The following is a 23,651-nucleotide window of genomic DNA, read 5'->3' on the forward strand; positions in this document are numbered from 1 at the left end:
ATACCCCAGGACCCTGTGTGAGTTTCCTTTCATTTCATGTGCCTTCATTTCATTCAGCGTTGGCACAGCTGCCCAGGGAGGTAGTGGGGTCACCATGCCTGGAGGTGTTCCAGAACCGTGGGTTGAGGCACTGAGTGTGGTTGGTGGGCATGGTGGGGTGTGCTGGGGTTGGACTTGAGGATCTTAGAGGTCTTTTCCAATGTTGATGATTCTGTGATCTCTGTTTCTTTTCAAAGGGAAGAACGATGGCTCCATTGGAGGAAAGCAGTACTTCAGGTGCAACCCAGGCTACGGATTGCTTGTGAAACCAGGCAGAGTTAAAAAGGCCGTAGGACCAGCGAGGCGACGGAGCACCGGTGTGAGGTTGCAGGGAGCAGCATCCAGCGAGAACAGGAGGAGCGGCAACTTCTCTGCTTCAGCATCCAGCCTGGCTTCACTCACAGCCCTGGCTGCCAAGTCAGAAGGAGGACCCACAATTCGCTTGGAGAAGAGCCAGAAAAACGCAGAGAACAGGAAATCCTGGGCGAGCTGAGAGAGCGGCCTGCTGCAAAACAGCCCCGCGGCTGCGGACCCCCATCTTTTAGCCTCGGATGGCTAAAGGCAGCCCTGTGAACTTGTGGTTTGTGGCAAACACTAATGAAGGGTTTTTTCTCTGCTTTGGGTGACTGGCATGATCATTCCTTGCCTTGTCGTGGTGCTGGGTCTGCAGCCATAGTTTCCTGTTACCTGTTGTGATGCTGAGGTGTAGGGGTGACTGTGAGCTCTGCTCTCCTCCATATCCCAGAGGAGATGTGAGTTGTTCAAATTGTGGCATGATTTCCAGTGGCTACAAAGCCCCGTGCATGCCTCAGTGCTTCTCTGAGCTCAGGTCCCCAAAAGAACCAGTTCTGTGTAATTTTATGAGAGCTTTATCACGTAATGCATGGTGAAAGGGCAAGGTAACAATCCCAGATGGGCAGAGAGGGAACATAAAACCTAATCTGGAAATGGGGGACCCCTCAAAACTCTTTCCTTTAAAAAAACAGCAGCCCTCTGGTTGTGTGGCCCAGCATCAGTGCCTGGTTTGGTTTCTGTTCCGTTGTCCTTCTGTGTAAATCAACACAAACTTTATTGCTGATGGGAATGAGAGCAGGCCCATGACCTGCTCTGTTATATTTTTGATCCCTTCTTTTTACAGAAGAGGGGAGTTAAACAAATTTTCCATCTCTGATCCATTTAATGTGTGCTCTCACCATGCTGTGCTCCTCTCACTCACAAGACCTTCCCATTTGCTCTGTCTTTTGGGTCAGGAGAATTTTGGCAGAGATGGCACTGAAGTGCTCCCATGTCCACAGCCCTTTGTCAGGTCCTGCCTGCTGCTCAATGGAGCATCTTGCCCAGCCTTTGGGTCTTCACCCAACCTACGAGTTTTCATCTAGCCTTTGGATTTTCACCCAGCCTTTGGGGCTTCGCTCAACCTTTTTGTCTTTACCCAACCTTTGTGTCTTCACCCAACCTTTGGGTCTTAACCGAACCTTTGTGTCTTCACCCAACCTTTGGGTCTTAACCAAACCTTTGTGTCTTCACCCAACCTTTGGGGCTTCACCCAACCTTTGGGTTTCCGCCCAGCCTTTGGTTATCACCCAGCTTTTCAAAGCAGAGGTTTGCTGCTCTTGTGAAAGGATGAATCCAGTCTATTTATTTGTATTTATTGTGTTGAACTGAGCAAAGGTTGCGCTTTACAATCATGCACCGCCTGGCATTGCGCTGAGGAGCGCAGTGCTGAGAGGAGCCCAGCTCGGTGACATGGAAATAAACCCATGAAAGAGTCTTCCCAAAACCAATCCCTCCCAGAGGTGGAGGGTTGGCCTGGCTTTTATCAAACTTGATTTTATTTTTGGTAAATCTTACTAGTTTTTAACACCCTGTGGCGCAAATTTCATACCTGTATATACTTGTGCACATATCTACGTACACTCATTTTTCTAACAATAGGCCACAGGCTTTTATATTCCGAGCTGTTTATATCTTGTATAAGGAATCAGGGAGGGGGGGGATTGGACAGCTTGAGCAATAGAGGTTTTATCTACTTGGGGAATATTTGGGGTGCTGAATTAGTGATTAAACTTTAATACATATCCAGTCTCTGTCCATGCTGCAAGTGGGTATCAAAGTGCCTTAGCCATCTGGTTCAGAGGTCCAAGGGAGAGATACATTGTCATCAGAGGAGACAGGGATGCTTAGTGAAGGAGATAATTATGCTGATTTACTGTAATTAATATCGTTTATGCAAAAGGAATAAAATTAAAATAGAAACTAATCTGTAGATGAAATAAGTGGGATGGGTTGCAGTGCAGAGTGCATAGTACGGCCAGGGATTTGTATCTCCTCTCAGCTTCTGTTAGTTTCATTCCTTCCCGGATTTTTGTAAAGAAATCCTCATATGAAATGTATAGAGCAGCTTTTAAAGGCGTTTCTACCATACAGTTTTTTCTCCTTTTCCTTTGCACGGAGCTCCCGTCCATGCAAGCCGAGGTGATGGGAGGAATTCAGTAATGAGGAGTTCAGATGCTCAAATTCCTGGTTTTAATGGGCACGGTCCATGCAACCAAATGGCATTTTGCGTTGGGGCGTGATGAGCCTGGCAGATAGATAAACAAACAGCCCACTGCTTCGTGTGACGCCTCTTACACTGCCCTGCCTGCTCTCTGAAATCCACTAGTGATGTTCTCCTGGTCGCACTCTGCTCTGATGCGCAACACAGAGGTAGCCCGCGGGAGGCAGCCCCAGCCTACAGGTTTTTGTAGTCTCAGCATTTCATTACAGGAGTTGTTAGGGTTACCTTCACAGTGTGCTGGTGTTTGGTGTCCCCTCTGGGGGGATACAAAGGGCAGAAGCTGTCTGGGTCCTCCCACACCCCATTGCTCCGCTGAGGACTGCAGATCTCCAGGGCTGATAGGAAGCAGTAAAGGTGCAGGAGTGAGAGGGTGCAGCCCAAGCAGCTGGGCAGTGCCTCACTATGGGTTTTACCCGCTGTGAGTTCCTCTGCCCGCACCTGTATTACAGTTCTTCCTTTGCAGGGATGTATTTAAGTGTCTGGGACACATGCTTGGGGGCTGCAGTCAGCTGGGGGGGTGGGTTTCCTCTGCCTCTGCTCTTGGTTGTGTTACAGAGGGGCACAAACAGCACTGACCCGTTACCTCCCCCAGGGTCGGTTGCTCTGGAAGCAAAAGTCTTAAATATGGCCATGGTTGGGGTGCCTGCAAACATTGGTGTGCAATAAGGGGGCAGAGCTGCTCTGTTCGGAGCACCACGTTGACTTTGGCAGAGGGAGGATTTTTCTCTTTTGCTCTGTACTTTCTTTCTGAATTTTGAATGAAACCTCCTCAAATTCCACCTGCCCCCAAAAACTCACCCTGTGGGTCAGGTCCACAAAGCCAAGCATATCCACATGGGGCCATGAGGACGCTCCTGGAGGACTTCTTCATCTCCTTCCTGCTCACCCCAACTTCCTGCCCTATCTAATCTAAGTTTGGGCACGGTGAGCGCTCATTTCTCTGCTCAGAGCACCAGCTAACCAGAGAACGTCCTTTTTAACCACAAGGAGAGGAATTTGGTTTTATTTTTTTAACTGACAATTAGCATTAGAATAACTCCACCCTCAGCATAAAGGAGGAGGTGCTCTTAACTGGAACAGCCCAGCGGCTGAGGCTGGCGCGTTAATAGCTATGCATATTTCCCAAGGTTTTTTCATGCACTTTATATACAGGGAGGGAGAATATTTTAATGCAGGAACTGTGATTCGTTGTGATTCGAGTTTCTCATCTGCTGTGTTTGCTCAGTTCTGTGAGCTCATGTGGAGTCTGGGAGCAGAGCTGTGTGTGGGTCCGAGATGCAGCAGCGGGATTGAGGCACACGGTGGCATTTGCTGCAAGCAGCCCAGGCAGTGCTTTGGGAAGGGTGTTCTGTGGGTTTTCTCCAGCCAAGACTTTGTACTGTATGGTGCTCCTGACTCTCCTGGTGTGATCTTGTCTCAGATAATACCTGCTCAGTTGAAGGGCCTTGGCTGTTTGCTTGTCAGCAGCGTACTTTAGTTGAGGAAGATAGAAACGATTCCTGCATGGGAATATTGCCCACATCCTTAAGAAGGAAGGCTTTGTCTCTTCCCCTGCTGCTCAGCCTCAGAGGCTCTGCTACAAGCTGAGAACCCCACCTCATTCTGCCTCACTGGTCATCAAAACCCAAACCCATCCAAAACCATCCCGGGTGTCGCACAGCTCTGCTCACACCGCTGGGGAGCTGTCCAAGAGTCCTTCCTGTCCTGACACGCGTGTTGTCCTTACTCCGGTACTGGCAGTTCTTTGCACAACAAGTTCAGTGTTTGCAGTGCCTTATCCCTGGGTCAGCAAGTAATGCAGCAACATGGTGGGCTCAGCCTGACCTGGAGTCTGCGTAGCTTGTAGGAAGTGATGCTACACCAAGGCGCAGACGAGTTGTGCTACCCTCAAGCTGGAGTCACAGTCAGTGTTGTGCTCCTACATCCCCTTCAGCCCTCCCTGCTTTGGGTTCTCGCTCTGTGCCCTCCTGGCATTTCTCACCTACAGGGCACTGGGGGTTTCCCTTTTCCACCCCCACTGACTCCCGCGGTGTCTTGGGAGCCTCTCCCAGCTCATCTTTCTGTTGATTTCTTTTGTAAATGTAGTGGCTGTGTATATAAGGAGTGGCTATTTACCCTGCGGTGTGGTTACGTGTTGATTGGTGTACTTTAAATGAGCTAAAATCCAAAGACACTTTGTAATGAGCTGTAAAGTTTTTAATTATTTCTGTACAATACTAAATTGTAATATTGTGTTATATATGCAATGCAGCCTGCAGTACCTAAATAAACTTCTTCTTTGGAACCCGTAAGTCTGCGCTTTGTTATCTTGTGAGCATCACCAAAGCTTTCAGATGCGTTTGGGGCATCACGATGGGAGTTCTGATGTTTGAGGGTGCTGAGATACATCTCTGTGATCTCACACGTCTCTTGCCTTGTTCCCTGCTGTGCAGGGGTCTCCCCATAGATACACACAGCACCACAGCACTGCAGGCCCCTCACCTCCCTCCTCTTTGTAGTTTTGGACATCAGCCCTTCCGATGGCACCGGGGCTGTTGGTGCAACATCCTGCCTTTCCCTCTGCTCTTCAATCTGTTGTAGAGTCCCCTTCCTGCTCCAGGCTCCCAATAGCATCTTCGCAGCCCCAAGTTGTGGCTCCCACCACTACATCCAGCACCCCAGCAGCACACAGTGCAGTCCTTGGCACTCATCCCCTTTTATTACCATTGCTAACAAGAAGCAGCCTTTGGGCCCAGCTCTCGCCTGTTTGTTTCTACAATTCCTTGCCGAAAGTCATTTAGCAGAGGATATTTTTATCGTTGCCTTGCAATCAGCGCACAGAAATACAGCTGCCTGTTGGGTTTGTTTTTTTCCTAACGTCGATCTCCTTTCATGTCGTACCTTCAGAAAAAGGAAGAAGAAACACCAACCTTCTGCTGGAGGACGGGCGCCTTTTGAAGTGCCGGTGCTTTGTTTGAGAACCGCTCTTCCCAAAGGTGGTTCCTGCAGCAGCGCCGCGCTGCTCTGTGTTCTGCGGCCAGAGCTGCCTTCAGAAGGCAGCCAGCAAAACAAGCAGGGGGAACAAATGCCCCACAAAGAGTTGCCTCCTCCACTGCCTCCCACCAATTAGCAGCGCTCTCAGGGCCCTCACCTGTCCCCGTGCTCTTTATCAGAACGGAACTGCCAAATGCCAGCTAGAAATGGTGGTTCAGGGCAGGACACAAACAGCCCCACACCTCTGGATCCCCACACCTTCATAGAATCATATCATAGAATCACAGAATGGTCTGCATTGAAAAGGACCACAATGACCATCTGGTTCCAACCCCCTGCTGTGTGCAGGGTCACCAACCAGCAGCCCAGGCTGCCCAGAGCCACATCCAGCCTGGCCTTGAATGCCTGCAGGAATGGGGCATCCACAGCCTCCTTGGGCAACCTGTTCCAGTGCGCCACCACCCTCTGGGTGAAAAACTTCCTCCTAAGATCCAACCTAAACCTCCCCTGTCTCAGTTTAAGACCATTCCCCCTTGTCCCATCACTATCCAGTGTTCCCCATTTTCTCCAGGACCCAGGAACTGAAGGCCATTGCTCATCCTCCCACAAGTTCGTTTTCCCCCATTTTGAAGCTGCAGGGATGTTTTCTGTTGCTCCAGGGCTGCCACCCCCCTCAGACAAAAAGCACCATGGGAGCCGGCCGTCCTTGTTGAGTTATACATTTTTATTTTCTAAGAGGTACAATACTAAAATAAACACAAATTAAAAAAAAGTTTTATTAAAACAAAACTGTACAAAAAAGCAGTTATACTACATTTTAATTACAGAACAGTCTACTGTCCAAAAGGCACTAATCCAGAATAGGAGATACAATGATACAGGACTCATTTTAACTAGTTTAATCAATACAATAGAGCACTTGTTTCTCTGTCCATTCACATACAGAAACAAGGACTTTTGCTACAGTCATTACACACTGTTATAAATATGAGCCCTACGTGGAAAGGTGCAGCATCGCTCTCCCTGGGCCAGAATTCGGTTCAGACAATGTCAGAAATTAAAACAAAACCAAAAAGAGCACAAAGGGCACGAGGGAAGGAGCCGATACTTCTGCAGCACCTCCTGCCTGAGGAAGATGGGACCAACATGAACCGTCACCTTCCTTCCGTGGAGGGGAGCGCACAGAAAGGACCCATTTGCCTCCAAGGTTTGCAGCAAGGAAGGGGAAGGGAAATTCGGATCACCCAAACTGCAGAGCTTTGTGTTGTTCTCCACCACAGCCTGATCTACACCACAGCTCTGCCTGGGCCTTCCCCGGGCAGTTCTACACTTTGTACTCATAAGGACCAACACCAAGTGACAAAACAACTCCCCTCTCTCCTTGTAGCAAAACATGGAGCGGATCCACTCACAGAATTGCTCAGGTTGGAAAAGACCTTCAAGATCATCGAGTCCAACCACAACCCGACCATCCTACCCTAACCAACAACCCTCCGCTAAACCACGTCCCTGAGCACCGCATCCAAACGGCTTTTAAGCACACCCAGGGCTGGATCAGCATCTCGCAGCTAAACGCAGAGACTGAGAGAAGACCTCAGAAAAAACTCTTTCTGAACATCAGCACCTTCACCAGAAGGGCACCGAGCCGTCAGAACAGGGACGCCACGGCTGCTCCACCACCCGCTGCAATGCACGCAGGTCGCACCGGAGCCCCACCAGCACTGCTGCCCACCCACCTTCCCGACAGCAAACCCAGCCGTGGGGATCGTGGTGCTGCACAGCGTTGCACTGCAGCTCGCTGGTGGTACCTGAGATTCGCTCCCTGTGACACACGGCGCCGCCCCCCCCGCCTTGACTGCCTGTTTACTGCTCATCCTCCCTCCCAGTCTGTGCTGCTGCTCGTTTCTTCCCTGAAATTCCAGGCTGAGGACCACAGCAAAGATACTACAGAGAACGGGTGGGTGAGAGCCCGCCGAATAGCAAACAGCAACGCACAGCACACCCACTGAACGCCAGGGATGTACGTACCCCGTGGGCTGAGCAGGCCGGCCGCGGCGAGGAACATCACCCAGTGAGGCAGGAGAGGGGTGGGACGCGGCGGGAGAGGGATACTGCACCTTTGGAACAGTGTCATACACAGAAGACAAAGACAGGCATCTGGATGTTAACAAAAATAAGTAACGAAGAAATATGATTAAACAAAATCTCTTCTCACATCATCCTATACTACATCCTCCTTCTGCTTAGCAGAAAATTGTACGTACACAAAAATACAAATACACAATTTTGTAGAACAGTCTGATTTTAATATATTTATATATATTTATATTTATATGAGTGGCAGGTTAGTTCATTATATAGAGCTTTTTGCACTTTTGGCTCATACGCAACAAGGCTTTATAAATTCAGCTTTAGCTTTCATTCAGGTTTTATAGCTTCTTGAACATTTGTTTTCACATTTAAAGCAGCATCCAATTTGCAAGAGGAGTTGGTGGTGGCTACAGCAAGGATCGGGTCACGGGGTTATTTGGGGACGGGGGGGAATATACATTCCAGTGTGTGCGCACACCAGTGCTCATGTAAAACAGAACAGAGTGAAGGTGTGACTCCAGGATACCGTGTTTACCTCTTGAGGTAGGCACAACACCGACAGCAGATGAGACACAGGGGCGACTCGCGGCGGGGCACGCAGCATGGGGAAGGACGTGGGCAGAGGCAGCGGCAAAGGGACGGACCTGCGGGAGCGCTGGGAGCCGCGGGACCAGCAGAGCTGGCGCAGCTCATCCCGACTTATCGATGCGTTTGGAGACATGGGGAGGAACTGCCGGGGACTGCAGCTGCCCCGCACGCATGAGACCACGACTGCTCGCGTTCACCAGAGTGAGGCGCATGGCTGGACCAACACTCCCATCCCAACGCGACGGCGGAACAGAACAGGGGTGCACAAAACCCCCAAATGGAAATCCCAGCCCCCAGCACGTCACAGAGAGCCTGGGGACTTGTCTTTCCTCATTCTCTTTCTGTGCCCCCCGTACTGTTCCAGTGCCTTTTCACTTCTGGGTCGGACACGCTCGCTGCTAAGCTCTTTTCAATTACGGCCACCACTATCGACAATCACTTTGTTTAGGAAAAAATATCACAGTTAACAGAAAAAAAAGGCATCTCTGGAGCAGGGGGACAGCACTACATCCAACCGTCCGTGTGTGCTATGGGCTCCACCAGCACTTTGTTCTCATCAGCACCCCATGAATGGATTCTCCTTTGATCACTGCTTTTACCAACACCCATCGACGCCCTACAAGCTCCCGTTCTGTTCTCTGCACAAGAGATGTCCTCACGGCTTCTCTTGCCAACAGCATTTCCTGGGCTTTCCCAACTCACATGTAATTAAGTTGTCAAGGTGAAAACAACACTTTGTTACTCATGAAAAATAAAACATCTACATATGGGTTGCTTTCATTTTTGGAACCCTCCAGTGGTACCAACACATCTTACCAGCCTTCCCTTATTGTATTTCCTTTCACTATGGTCACAAGAAATTCTTCAATGCAATTCTTTAAACTAGTATTGATCTCTTTTGTTTTATCCACTTAAAACGCTCATTTTTACGAGGCTATAACCACCTGCCAATCATGACATTATCCTGACAAAATGTTTAGCAGGTGCCACTCTAAAAAGCCTAGAAATAATTAAGAATAAAGGAAGAAACCACCTCTGTGATTCCAAGAAGGGGTTATTATGGATATCAGCCACTGCCACCCAGAACCTCAGATGCAGGGCTATCCAGATAGGAGACGAATGCACGAAGCTATTGGCATCTGGAATCCCACAAGCAGTTTCCTACTAAATTCTGCCCGAGCTTCCCCCTCCCTCCCATCCACCCTAAAGCAGAGATTGCCACGGTTTGGCTGAGAAACACAGTCTGTTAAGAAGTTCCCCACCAACAAGTTTTAGGTTGGAGAACGAGGGGAGCAGCACGAGGAAAGGGATTTCTTCCCTGCTGGATTCTGCAGGGCTGCAGACTCCCACTGCTCCACCGAAGGGAGCGCAGCGAGGGCTCTGTTCTTAGGAGGGAATGAGGTCTAATCCTATTTCTCCAGCTCACTCTGGAGTCCTGTTACTCACTTAGGCACTTTTAAAATCGACACTAAGAAAAAAAAAATAAAAAAAGTTAAAGTACTGCACATATTTCACACTTCCCAGGCTTTTACGAGCCTTGGGAAGATCATAGAGACCAAGGGGGAGACAGCCAAGGCCATCTGTCAAAAAAAACAGTGCTCCCCGTGGACATAACCCACTTCTAATTGCCACCCTTTGACAGAACCGCCGTTGAACTAAACCTGGTTTGAATCTGTCACTCCCGCACCATCCTTAAGGTAGAAGCCTGTCCTTGTGCTCACGATGACAGCACTCTGTCATGCAGGGTGCAATGCCTGACTTCCAGCTGCTCCCCCACTGAGAGCCCCAGGAGACACCCTGATGGTGCAGGAAGGAGGAGCTGCTGCTGCTGCTGGCTTTTGGAACGGCGCTGCTAACGCTACGGCAGGGGCCCAGCACAGAAGGATTTCTGCTTCTTGGTTTGTATGGCAATGGGGATGAAATGTGACACGTCCCCTCAAAGAACACGCAGGGCTCTGGCCCCAGAGAACCAGGAAATAAGTCAAAAGCTTCAAGTCTCAACACAAATTCATGCACAAGCCAAAAAGGATGAAAGTTCAGTGGATAACACTGAAAGATGGGAACTTCAAAATCCAATCCATTTTCATTATCCTATCTATTTGGAGAAGTCCTTTCAGTTCAAGTTTTTTTCTTTTAAATCACCTTCAAATGTAAAACAACTTAAAAAATAAAAGGTGGCAACACGCTAACCAGGGAAAACAACTGCACCCGTTCATACTGCTTCCAGTATTAAGTGCAAGCAAAACATTAAAGAAAAGCAATGTTACTACCTTGTCCCTCTGCTGACCGTGGTCCAACACTTGCAAACATACCATTTCACATGGGAGGCTGCTGATGAATAACCTGCTGTAAAAGGACTGAATTTATGAGCTCTATTTGTCTGTTTTAAATGGTCAGAGTGAACTCTGGAGATTGTTTCATAGTTATACTTTACTGTGGACAATATATATCTGAACTTCAAGTAGGCAACTGATACAGTGCCATCTAATAGGCAAAAGGAAAGATGAATCTGTGTCAACTTGGATGGAAGCGTTAAAGGAATTAGAAAACACCTATCTATAAATACACTGCTTGAAGTCGTGAAGGTAATAAAGTGCCTGTAGATAAAAAAGACAAGAATGAGAAACGGGAAGAATGAAATTAAAATGGCAGAAGTCACTGAAGATGGAGAAAGGGAACAGAAAGCAACAAGTTCTTCCTACCAGGAGGGGGAGAGGCAACGGACACCAAAGAACACAGAACTAAGCAGAAAGGTAAACCTGAGCACCGAAATCATGTGCAAGAAACATCAAATTAGTTTGTTAAGAACGGCTGTATCTGTGACATACCTGCATTTCCCCAAGCTATTTGCTAGAATATCACGGAGTAGCTACTGAAGTGCAAGGCCCAATACTACCAGACTTCCAGTTAGAGAAAAAAAGAAAAAGCAAAAAGGAAAAAGAGAGCAGTCAAAGTATTAATTAAAAAAAATCATGCTTACTTAGAAGTTACTGTTTCCCTGCTTTGGCAATCTAAGCATCAAAAGTGAAGGGAGGGACGGGAGGAATGCTGCCAAGTCGCCATGCTGAAAACGCCCCGGGTCTTTCAGTGAGTGAACAGCTCAAAGGAGTTCAAAAACCTCAACTTCAGTATTGTGCCAGACTGGTTTGTTATCAGCATGGAAATCACATCCATCGCTTAGCTGGAGACCAGACAAACACCGCGCTCAGGTCAGAGCATGTCTGTGTAAGAAAACCATCCGTAAACCAGGTAAAATAGGATTATTGGGGTGTGAAAGAGCTTGGATGAAAGACAAAAGAAACACAACAACAGTTTGGGACGGTAATGTGTGACAAATTCGGTACCAATAAGAATGAGCATCAAAGGAAAGTGAAAGGCTCAGAGCAGCTGAAGGAAGTATAGCTCAAATACTTGTCTGGAATTCCTTCAAGGAAACAGAGGCTCAGGGTAGGAAATCATTTCAAGAGGAGAGATGAGTTTAGCAAGAAGACTTCTGGTGGCTGTGATATTTTTGAAGCACTCTGGCAACAGATAAAAGCATTCGTATCAACAGTTCCTTGAGGCACCGCAGCTACAGGAAATGGTCACAACCAATCAACACTGTTTCATGTGAAATGATGTGAGGTGGAATGTGCCCGGGTAGCAGTGAAAAGTGTCACGACTGGGATTTGTGCACCCAGATGCTCATACAGTGAATTTACGATTAGAAATTCAGATCGACCTGCTCTGGATTTTGGTTGGGGTCTTCTTTGTTTGTATATAAGAAGTGGAAATAATGGTTGAAGAGAATGATGTTCCAGAGCTACCATAGCTGCTGAATATTGACAGGTATGGAAGTACATATTGCTGTTTCAATAGGACAGATGAGCAGAATTTGTAAGACACTGAAGCAAATCTAAGTAATACAGCAGCATGCAATAAACCACCTTCTATCAAAACAATGTTTGTCTGATTCTCATCGTGGCAGAAATACAAAGTGTAAAAAGGGTTTTAACATACATAAGTGGAACTTGATGTGGTTTAGAGACATAAGGCACAACTTTTCCTCTGATGGAAAGTCATACATTTTAAAGGAGTTCTTACTGTAGAGAACCACTCTACTACTCAAATCTCAAAGAATTATTAAATACTATGAACAAGTTATAGCTGTAAGAGTAGAAGTCTACCTCTTTGGAATCATAGTTCAACAATTAAGGCCAGAAGGGACTGATCTACCAAATAAAAGGAGACCCTGCACATGACATGAGTTTCCATGCCTGACGCAAACTCCATTCTGCTTCATCCAGCCATTCAGAACTCACCTAGGTCTGTCTAAACTCAGATCACTTGAACGATGCAGAAAGGTGAAATGCTCCCATGGCTACTTTTCATGCCAAAATCTTACCAAACCTTCTGAACAAACGGCAGCTCAAATGTGCCTGCCAATGGAGACTCTGTCATTCGGCCTTGAAAAGATCTGCTTACTTGCCATGAAGTATAAATTTGCACCCTGGTATGAAAAAAAAAACTGGTCAAAGAGTTGATATTCTGTGTTCTTGGCTCTGGTTAGCTCCCGAAGGACATTTTCAGCACTGTCACCGCAGCACTGTTAGACAGATAGCAGCAATGTTACCAGCAGGCAGACTTAAAATATAATAACAATTAAAACAATGCAAAGTCAAAAGTACTTTGAGGAAAGCAATATATGCTCAATATCTTTTCTGGAATATATTGGGTGAGAAATATTAATTGATAATTTAATCACGTCTTTGTCAGTGATTTGATGGATAAAATTTGTCATTAAAATGTATTTTTAAATCTCAAATGATCAGCCATCTCAGAAGGCTGATGCCAACCCCTTAATTGCAGAGGTGGGTTATTTAAGCTACATATGCCATCTTGCCATAACATGGAAGACTTTAATTAGTTAAGGAGAAGAGGTGGGAGAGAAGGAAGGAAGATGAATTGAGGCCAGTAGCAGCAGCAAGTTAGTGTCTAAAAATTCCTGTCCTAGGAAAGAAATTCCTACCATTTCTACTTTGACTGTAAGTACCACCAGAGGCAACGGTACTGGAAGAACTAATTACCCAAGACCCGTAGCTCTGTTCTGAACCACAGTGACAATGGATGATATTTGTAGAAATAACTATAAAGAAGCTGAAAAGTAACCAAAGGATTTCGGTAAGAGCCTAAATAAGTTAAGATCCTAATTTCTTTGCAAATCTGTTGAAGTTAGGAACCTGCTATCTTTTTTTTTTTAATTTTACTAACTCCATATATGCATCTTTACACACCAAAAAGCTTCAGAAACTCATCTCATAAGTGGCCACAGCAGTACAGTATCACAATGGAATACGGTCAAGAAGTTTACAGGCAAACATGGAGCACAAGCTCTGCAAGGCTAAAGGCAGATAGATCCACAGATACTGTTTTGCACAAAGAACAGAACAGAAAGGCACACAACACTCCATGACAAATGCTTTTGAAGAATCTGGCAACGTATCATGGCAACACTATGATGTTCGTGTAGGTTACCAGCACAGCTCCTCTCCTGCCGTATAGCAGGATAATGTCCAGCCAAGTCCCCAGCTGCAGCTCTTTTGAGATTTCTTAAGGAAAAGGTGAGTTAGCTTGTAATGCCAGACCACAGAATCTTGGAATGGCTTGGGTTAGAAGGGACCTTACAGACCATCTAGTTCCAACTCTCTGCCATGGGCAAGGATGCCACCCATCAGGTCAGGACACTGCAGACAATTTCAGGACAATGCAGCTGTACCCTTAGCAACAACCACTGACAAAGCTTCCGAACTGAGAACATACAGAAGACGTGCTGACACAGAAGAGCCAGATACAGGCTCCAACTTGGAAACTGAAGGCTAACTGCAACTGGCATTCTCCACCTGTGGGCAGGGTGAAAACAGCATGAGCAGATCAGTGGAGTCCCAGACTACGGCTAAACTTCTTTATCATCTCTACAACCAGGTGACAAATCAAGAAGAGCTAAACCATGATGCAGGGTAATCTGTAATCACGCAGCCAAACAATTAAATGTTAGCTTTATTCCTAAAACCCATTAAGAAGAAATAAATACCCAAAAGCATAAAAGGAAGAGAAGCAGTTTTGCATAGAAAACCGAACTCCGTTTCAGCCCCTGCTGCTAGAAGTTACCATTAGGACCAGGTCATTATTAAAGTTTACGAAGTATAGCTGTTCCAAATGTCACCAGTAATGCTGGTACTAAAGAAAATTAGGGGGCGGAAGATCTCCTGTTTTCAATCACAGAAAGACAGAAATCCTTTTAATTATGACCATGCCAATCCACATCTTTCTAAAGCAGCTAATTACACGTCAGGAGGACACCCAGCCATTCGAAAGAGCTGCCATTACTTTTCCTGCCATACTCTTACACATTTATCTACCCATCCCAATTACCCTGCCTGTATTCTGAAAGGACTCGGCAGAAGCATGCTGGATGTTTTGATCAGAATGCACCCGCTTCCATTTATAAGAATAGGGGATAAATGGTGCAGACAGCCTTGTGCCAAGCCAGCTGAGAGTGGGATGCACTGTACATACAGAGCATCAGGGGCCATTACACAGCTCGCTCCACTTTCATGAGTTGGGTTTCCTCGTGCTGAAGCCGTTGGCTGGAGCACTCCAAAGCTCTCTGCAAAGAACAAGGCAGAGCACAGCACTGCAGCAGTCAAACCAAACAGCCAGTTTTCTTGATCAGAGTGGTTAAATGTTTTGTGAGTCTCCCCCCCACACACCTAAGATGGCGAATCCTTTTCTATCTCTATGACAGATCACCCAAATACTACACTGATACATACACCTTAAACATCACAGACTGCGTCTCAAAGTAATAATAAAAACATGGTTTACTTGTTCCAGCAAGTACAAGCTAGGGAATGATCTGTATTCTCATAAGGAGCATGTGACAGAGGGACCTTAACAAAACGGGTACACTTTGTACTGATTGTCATAACTATGTCAATGCCATCGTCGCTACTGCATCACCTCTGCCAAATGGACGGCGACATGAAAACAGGCGTGAACAAACAATTCCAAGCTATTTTTAAGAGATAAAACCTAAGGCCAAGGTTAGCAATGAACAACTCTTGAGAGGTGAGAATTTTTCTCCCTACATTTGTTCCACTGGCGCAACAGAGAATAATTTCATGTATTTAATTTTATTTATATTTGCTGGACAAAAACCAACATCAAAACGCTGTCCCCTTACTGACAGCCCTCAAGATGATCGTATCCACTTTTCTAGTTACAACACAATTCTCACAATGGAGAAAAATATCTTTAGTCAATTTTAAATTTGCATTTATAGCTGTCGCCCCTAGAATGCTTCTTTTCCTTTTTTTTTTTTTAAAATTCAATGTGCAATATCTTTAATTGGACAGCTCTAATTCCATTTATTAGGCAACATGAATAGACACTAAAATGAGGGGTTTGTGGCGATGCTTTTCAGCTTGCCAAATGCCCGTTGGCCAGTAACTGCTTCAAGATCCTGAGTAAAAATCCCAGCTGCAAAAAGGGGAAAGCTTTATTCTGGACTTTCTCTGCAACTCTTCTCCTTGGGAACTGGGTCGTACCTCTGGTCAGGCCATCCACCCTCCCTCCCAAGAAGTCACAGTGAAAAAGTTACTCCTCAAACTTCCACTCAATTAGCCAGGATTGTGATACGATCCCAATTACTCCTACTAAGAGGCATTTAAACACACAAGACCTGCAGCTGTCTAATAACAACAAGCATACATTAGGTCAGTAACACAAAGCAAGTTTTTCCAAGACCAATCCTGCCAATAAAGATTCCTGCCAAATGAGAAATGCTACATGAAACTCAACATTATTGCCTACAAGCTGAAAATTTCGTTCAAACTAATCTTACCAAGTCAAAGAACTTCAAAGAGTTCAAGAGCTACTTGGGTGGGAAGCCCTGTCTAACATAAGAGCAAAGCTTATTTTGACACTAAAATTTGCTGGTAATTATTCAATGAACTTGAAAGGAGCTGATGGACCCATGGGAATGAGGGCTACACAGTGATGTAGCTGGAACAGGCGGAGGAACAGAAAACTTCTAGAAAGAAATGTATTATCTGAAATGAGAAGAATTCCAGGCATAAAGGGGGAAAAAAACCTTCCCCTACTAACCACCCACAGCTCAGTACTGAACCTTCATAATTTACAGTGAAATGCCTGAATCCAGATCCGATATCACACACAGTGAAAAAGAACCCCGCATTTTAGAGGCTGCCATTTCGAGTTGCAACTCTTACACCAGCTCTGGTTTGGTGGTTTTATCTATGTGAAACCCTGCTCCCAGTACCACGTATCTCTGCGTGACTCAGCGACCTGGTGGATGCCACAGAATCACACAATCATAGAATCACAAGGTTGGAAACAACCTACAAGATCACCTAGTTCAACCGTCCTCCCATTACCATTGCTACCATGAAGTCCTACCAGCACGACGCTTGCATTCTACTTCTCTGCAAGCAGCATCTCCCCACAGAGGGGATCTGAGAATCTTGAACTCATCCCCATGTTCCCTGCACCTTAAAGACAGGAGTGACACTTGGGACAGTGACTCCATGCTGTTCCATATTAGTGAACTCCATTGTGATTTCTCTTTAAAGTAACTTCCAAATCAGACCCCTGATCTGTCTTTGTATGTTTTCTATTATTATTATTTTTGTCTAGCGACGGCCAACAGCAAACACGTAAGGAAATAACATGAGGCTCCAAGCGAGTGCAGAAGATCTAGGCTACCAAACTAAACCTTCTGACAATCATCATTTGAAGATTTACTGAACCAAAAAATGTTACCATATCATAGCAGTCAATAGTGGGCTTCATTTGAGCACAGTTTCTCCTCCAATACGTTCAGCTATGTGAAATTCTTCAAGTCTACACTCACAGCAGCAAGACAATGAAAGTTCCTCTCAAAGGCAAAAACGAACCTAACGCACAAACGTTATTAAAACACGGAGAGCTTACCAGCTCAGTGTTAGCCAACGAACGAAACAAACTAATTCAAATATCCCTGAAGAACTGTGTAAACAGAGCAAATAATTAATGAGACTTATTCCTTATGGCTTGATTAGAACCTGGAGCCAGACTCTACAAATAAAGCTCATCTATATTAGGAAAAGATAGAACTTCTTAACAGTAGGCAAAATAACAGAATTTCTTTAAACAAATGAACATGTACAGCTGAGAACTGGGAAACTCCCCAACCTGAGCAGGTTTGTAAAGAATCACACAAAGCCTGCTCCAAAAATAATGCCTCCTATTTTATGATGTTGGCCCACAACATCAGAAGTGGATGTTGGTGGGATGGCAGAAGATGCTAAACCTTCCCACCAATATTTTCCATTATGTTATGTTGCTGTGTGGTAGATGGCAGCAGAGAGGCAGCCTGACAGGATGGTGTCTGGCATGAAAATGCATGCGAAGCAAAGGCGTGGAACTGAATTCTTCTGTGATGATAGAACAGCACACGCTGACACTCATCAATGCTTGCTGAATGTTTATGAAGATAAAACTGTGGCTGTAAGCAGAGTGAGGCATCAGACAATGGTAGAGTCAAAATGGCAGCACATGGGCTGGTGACGTGAATTTCCCACTGAAGAAAAACTTTCAGGACAGAGCCCTCAGAGGGTGAAGTGTTGTGCACAGTCTTTTGGGATAGGAAAGGGGGAATCGTTCTCAATTTCCTGGAACCTGGATAAACCATCAACACAGATGGTTATGTCACAACGCTGACTAAGCTGAAGGCTTGAACTTCTAGAGTCAGGCCAGAGAAGATGACATTCTCTTGCAATATGATCATGCTAGGACCCATATTAGTTTGAAGACCATAGAGCACACTGCCATGTTGGATGGCCTATCCAATGGCACCCTGCACAGTCCAGATTTGGCACCTTCTAACTTCCATCTCTTCTGGCTGATGAAAGATGGACTGCATGGGCAACAATTTCCTGGTAACGATCCCATCACAGCAGCTGTGAAACAGGGGCCACCTCCACTGGTACCGATTTTTACAAGAGCAGCATGCAGGGTCTTATTCATCACTGTCAAAAACACATCGCTAATGGTGGTGGCTATGCTGAAAAGCACTGTTTTGTAGCATAGGACTTTCTCTATCAAACAGTGTTATTGTGCTCTTCTGTATCTGTTGTAGTTTCCATGAAAATAAACAGGAGGCATTACTTTTGGAGCAACCCACAAAGAATAATTTGGGTCGGAAGAGACCTCTGGAGGTCTCTGATCCAATCCCAGATCTTGTCCAGTTGAATTTTGGATATCCCCAAGGATGGTTTTTTCCACTGCCCTTCTTGGCCCCTTTCCTACCACCCTCAGCATGAAAATATTCCTCTGAAAATTCCATCTGGAATTTTCCTTAATGCAATTTGAGCCCACTGCTCTCAATCTTTTTCTATGTACCTCTGAGAAGAGACTGGCTCCGTATTCACTATACTGTATTCACTACCGATTAGAACAATTAAAGAGCAAAATAAGATCTCCCCGGAGCCAATCCAAACAATCCCAGCTCTCTCAAACTCCCACCACGTGACATGTGCTCCAACCCTCTAATCTCAGCAGCTGTATGATGGATTTACCCCTGTCCAATACTGACCACAATACTCCAGATAGGCTCCCAGAAGTGAAGAGCAGAGGGGACTTATTGCTTTCCTTGCTCTGCCGATGGCTCTTCCTAATGAAATTCCCTTATCACAGCAAGGGTTCACTGCTGACTCAGGACCAACCTGCTCGTGTCCAACACATGAGTAATGGGATTATGCTATAACAATATCTATGCTTGTAGTGTATTAGATGTCTCTACAACTCAAGGCCATCAATGAGTAATGTCTGCTTGCTGCTATGTTACTATTTCCTTTATCAACTCATAATGCTTTTGTAACTATCTGGGATTTCAGACTTCAGGAAAAAGACACAGAGAACTCAAAACAAAAACAAAAGAACAAGTAGAGGTAGAAATTGTTGTTTTAAGAAGACTGTTAAGAGACAAGAACTCAAGTATAGGAACTGTATGAGCCACAAAATAACAGTCAGAATTTACTCTACAAAGTTAAAAGCAATCTGTGCCCATCACAGAAGAGGAACATAGAATCACAGAATGGCCTGGGTTGAAAAGGACCACAATGATCATCCAGTTTCAACCCGCCATACCACTGCCAACCACATACCGCTGCCAACCACCAGACCAGGCTGCCCATCTTGAATCATTTCTTCTCTATTCACAGAACAAAAAGGTAGATCTTGTCTGTCACCAGACCTGTTTCAAAGGAACCCACGCAAGAACAGACTGCAGTAGCTCCAGGTTGACTACAACAGAATAGCCACTGAACTGCATCCAAACAAACCAAACCCAGCACCACCAAGGAGATAAATGTCAAGAAAATCCAGAGACAAAAAGACACAAACAACATCCCACGCTGCAGCAGAAAACATAGAAAAAAAGTCTAAATCACAGGCCACGCTCTCCACCAAGCCTTTCAATTACTCTACATCAGGTGCAGCTCTTCTGACATCGTTGCACCAGCATCTATTCCATTTAAGCTAATTCCTGTCAAAGCAGAAAGCTGTTAATCATCTGCAAACTGTCTGCTATGAACTTCCCTAATAAAGGAAGCAGGCTGCTGCACGCTCCCTGAAGTCCTCCTCTTTCCTCACTCCTCGTGCAAACCAAGGTGACACAAACCTGAAACACACCAAATGTCTTTTTTTTCCCCTTGTTTTTTCTTTCAGCACGACTGATTCCTTGCTTAAGTAATATGTTGTTTGCTCTGGTGAGACGACATGAGAGAGCAGCAAACTGGTATTTACCTTAAAAGCTACAGACAAGGAGGATCTGGCAATCTCCAGCTGTTCACAAGTGGTTTATCTGATTAACCTTCATACTGGATATCGAGGCCTGATGAGACCAGCAGCTACCTGACACTGACAGAATTATGGTCAGATTATTCTACATCAGATGGTCTGGACATACAGTTACTTTGATCCTGCATCACACGAACCAAAAATGGGTTTTTATTCTTCCCTATTGCTTTAAAAAGGCGATGCTTGAAACAATGACTTTTTTTTTTTCCCCTCAAGATGCTACAGTAAGCAATATTTCTTCTAAAATTGCAGCTGTCCAGCAGTTTGAATCTGTTCTTTTTAAAATGAAACAGCCAGGACAAATGGTGGTGGCAATCCCAACATAAAGAGGCCATCGATTATTAAAATCTCCTCCCTATAAATCGTGGATGTTGCTTGTCAGCTTGGTGTGTGACTGCAGTATGAATAAGAAGGTAGCATTCCACTAAGGCGATAGTTTGCTTCATCATTCTGCTGTGCAAAAAATAGGGGGAAAAAAGCTCTCCCTGTCCTTTCACTCCTTAGTACCGAAACATTCACGCACACATTAAGAAATAAACTGCAATGGTGCAACGGCAGCTGATCCAATTCTGTGTTTTCCCCGAGTCTGCCCTGATGCTACTTACAGATTTGCCTACTCAAGAAATGCAATAAAACGGAAAAAAGATGGCTTCATTCTGCTTCAGTGATCTACACCTAAGGAAAGCACATACATTTCCCAATGAAATCCATGAACGAAAGACGAGGCCAAGCCCTACCTATTTATCTTCGAAGCTACAGAGACAAAGAGGTGCCAGCTCTGTGCCTTCTGAAAGCACAAAATCTCCTCCACACTTACCCAAGCAATTTTGGTGAGATTAACAGATGCGAGGATGACCTACGTTAGCCTACACCCTGAATGGGTTTAGGCTGCCTAAAGACCTGCTGAGGAGCCACGATTTGGGAGCTCATGATGCTATCTGATATCTGTGCGTGAGGGAGGGGGGAGGGAGGATGAGAACGAACCACGTAACTGTGACTTCCCTTCGTCCCCTCCACCTTCAGAAGTGGATGAGAGAAGAAGGAAGCCCATCCTTCAGAATTAAGCTATTTTCCCCTCTTCAGCTATTCCCACGTAAATGGGGAAGACACAAATGGAATGTTTTGGAAATACTATGAAAATTTTTATATATCTATATACAAAAATTTACATAGCTTTTAATTTTTGTCATTTTTCTTTTTTTTTTCCTTTTTTTTTCCTTTTTTTTTTTTTTTTTTTTTTGCATTATTATTATTCATTTTTTAAAACATACCACAGTCCTGCCTGTCTCTAACACTTCCCGGGCTGTTTGCATTGAGATGTTTCCTCTTACCGGCAGCAACACATCATCTTATCAGGATGCCAGGAGATCGTTTCCACACAATGCCAGCAGATGTAATTTTCTTAGATGTGCACACAGTTCATCATTTAGATACTAGATGACAAGGCGATCGCAGGGCGACTCTGTAATGCGAGTTTGCTGTTTGGCATTTTGAATTCTCAAATGATAAAAAAAAGACTTATCAAATATAAATATCTTTAAGAAAAAAGTAACAAAAGTGCTACATATGATCAAGGAAAACAATTCCATTAGTTTCTGCTACTTAAAGTAGGTTTGTTTTACAAATATTACCACATCCATTATCAGTATGGCTTCCAATTATTAATTAAATTGCTCGTAGCAGTATAGCTTTCTCACATCTTAACAAGGACAGAGTAAAGAGAACACAAAACATTCACACCCCATTTCTCTGGTAAGAGATCCTCCTGCCTTTAAGCAAAGACAAAAGCTCTTATTTAGGAGAATATTCACGCTACGATGTTAACTAGCAAAGGTCAGATGTCAAAGTTCTAGGATAACCTTTCGGGCTAGATGTAGGCATTAGTTACACAGACACGTAAAAAAAAAATCACTCACCCGTTTCATGACCTTAAAACCTTCTCGGAAAACATTGCTTTTGAAAGTGGCAAAGTGGAGAGGGGAACAGGGCGGGGACGGAAAAGGAAGAATAAAAAGTGAAATTGTTTGTTAGTGACAGATTCAATAGAGTCTAAACCTCTTCTGAGCAGGCACTACAAGCCACGCCAAATAATGAATAGTGGTTTTGAGAGGTGGACTGTTGTCCATTAGACATTCAGCTCATTTTTCATATGATCCCAGGCTGGGCTTCAATCATGGTCCCAGAGGCAGAAGGCAGTACTTATCCACTAAGCCACGCAGCTTGTGAGTAGAGGATGTCTGTGTTGAATATGTGAACATCAACTGAAATATGTGAATGTGTTTCCAATGGACATTCTCAGCACAGCACCCAAAAGTATATCAAGTCACTGTATGACCAGTGAGGCACAGCTTATTGCAGCTGGAAATCTGAATCAGCTGAAGCGGGGTTTCTAGTGTTCTTTTTACTCTCTGTTGATACTCCCAGTCTGGTGTCCATCGACCCTGTGCCACTACCTCAGCTTGCATCCTTTCAGTCTCAGAGAAGGAAAAGCGTACAGACTATTTTTACACAATCTCTAAAGGTATCCAAGATTTTAAGTGTAGCCTAAGACTTGTAATTGAGGACTGTCTAAAATACCTGGAAGCACTTTGAATGCTAAGATAGAGCAGCAAGATTTTTCTAGCCACTGGGGCTGGGAGAGGGAGGTTGGTTGGTTGATTGATTATTTATTGGGAATTAATACTGAGAGAGTATACGCAAAGGCTGAGGGCACCATGCCATCTTCACAGAACAAGACCCTAACAGCTAACTGACGTACAAGAAACTGCAAAGTTATACTGTAAGAACACATATTAAGGACCGAGGAAAGTCTGCTAAGGTGCTACGTCTAAAACTAAGTTACTTCTTGCTTCGACCCTCCCCCTTCTTTCTATCAGTCGTCGTCTAGAGCCTCTGTCTTGATCTCGTTGGCTCCTTGCCGGGCCAGTGCCAAGATGGTGTGGTTTACCGCTGCCATTTCCACGGCTAATGAAATGGGGTCTTGATGGTCACTATGGCTAGTGCTGTCATCCTGCACAGGCAGAAAGGAGAAGAGAGAAGTACGGTTACTACACAAGTAGAAAACCAGTGTACAATAGTGTATAAAATAATGGCCTAGGGGCAGCAAATTGCACATCTGTTACAGGGGTACGACGTGAAAGGAATTTACACAACTAAGTTCCCTCAATGTGCAGACAAAGGTAAGAGGGGTAAGGAGCGGTGTACCCGATTTTCAAGAGAAAAATTTAAGCAGAGGGAATATCCTGAGGAAAACAGGAAATCATAAAGATAAAAGCAATACACAACATATGTCAGGAAACCAAACTAAGGTAGGGATCATTATCCACTGCACAAATTCATGCTGTGCTTACATTCTGAATACTGAATTCAGTTCTGCTCATCCCATTTAAATAGGACATAATAGAAGTAGGAAAAATAGTGAGAGTGGCAATCAGGAGAAAGAGTCAGGGGTTGGCTTCTCTACAAGGAGGGACTAAAGAGGCTCAGTTTCCTCGGCTTGGAAGAG

At 45.0% G+C, this 23,651-nt stretch overlaps 2 protein-coding genes across 22 annotated transcripts in view; one reads left to right on the forward strand and one right to left on the reverse strand.

The window, feature by feature from the left end:
• Nucleotides 1-4,879, forward strand: part of KIF13B (kinesin family member 13B) — a 117,587-nt gene extending 112,708 nt beyond the window's left edge. For all 3 annotated transcript variants that reach the window (XM_072330953.1, XM_072330954.1, XM_072330955.1), the window contains one exon: nt 237-4,879. In XM_072330953.1, the coding sequence (XP_072187054.1) occupies nt 237-532 (296 nt within the window). In that variant the 3' untranslated portion in view covers nt 533-4,879. The remainder of the gene's footprint in view (nt 1-236) is intronic.
• Nucleotides 4,880-6,279: 1,400 nt separating this feature from the next.
• HMBOX1 (homeobox containing 1) overlaps nt 6,280-23,651 on the reverse strand; it is a 120,146-nt gene continuing 102,774 nt past the window's right edge. For all 19 annotated transcript variants that reach the window (XM_072333824.1, XM_072333820.1, XM_072333827.1 and 16 more), the window contains one exon: nt 6,280-23,156. In XM_072333824.1, coding sequence (XP_072189925.1) covers nt 23,019-23,156 — 138 coding nt within the window. In that variant the 3' untranslated portion in view covers nt 6,280-23,018. The remainder of the gene's footprint in view (nt 23,157-23,651) is intronic.

The sequence above is a fragment of the Excalfactoria chinensis genome, chromosome 3 (assembly GCF_039878825.1).
Source record: "Excalfactoria chinensis isolate bCotChi1 chromosome 3, bCotChi1.hap2, whole genome shotgun sequence".
Lineage (NCBI taxonomy): Eukaryota > Metazoa > Chordata > Aves > Galliformes > Phasianidae > Excalfactoria > Excalfactoria chinensis.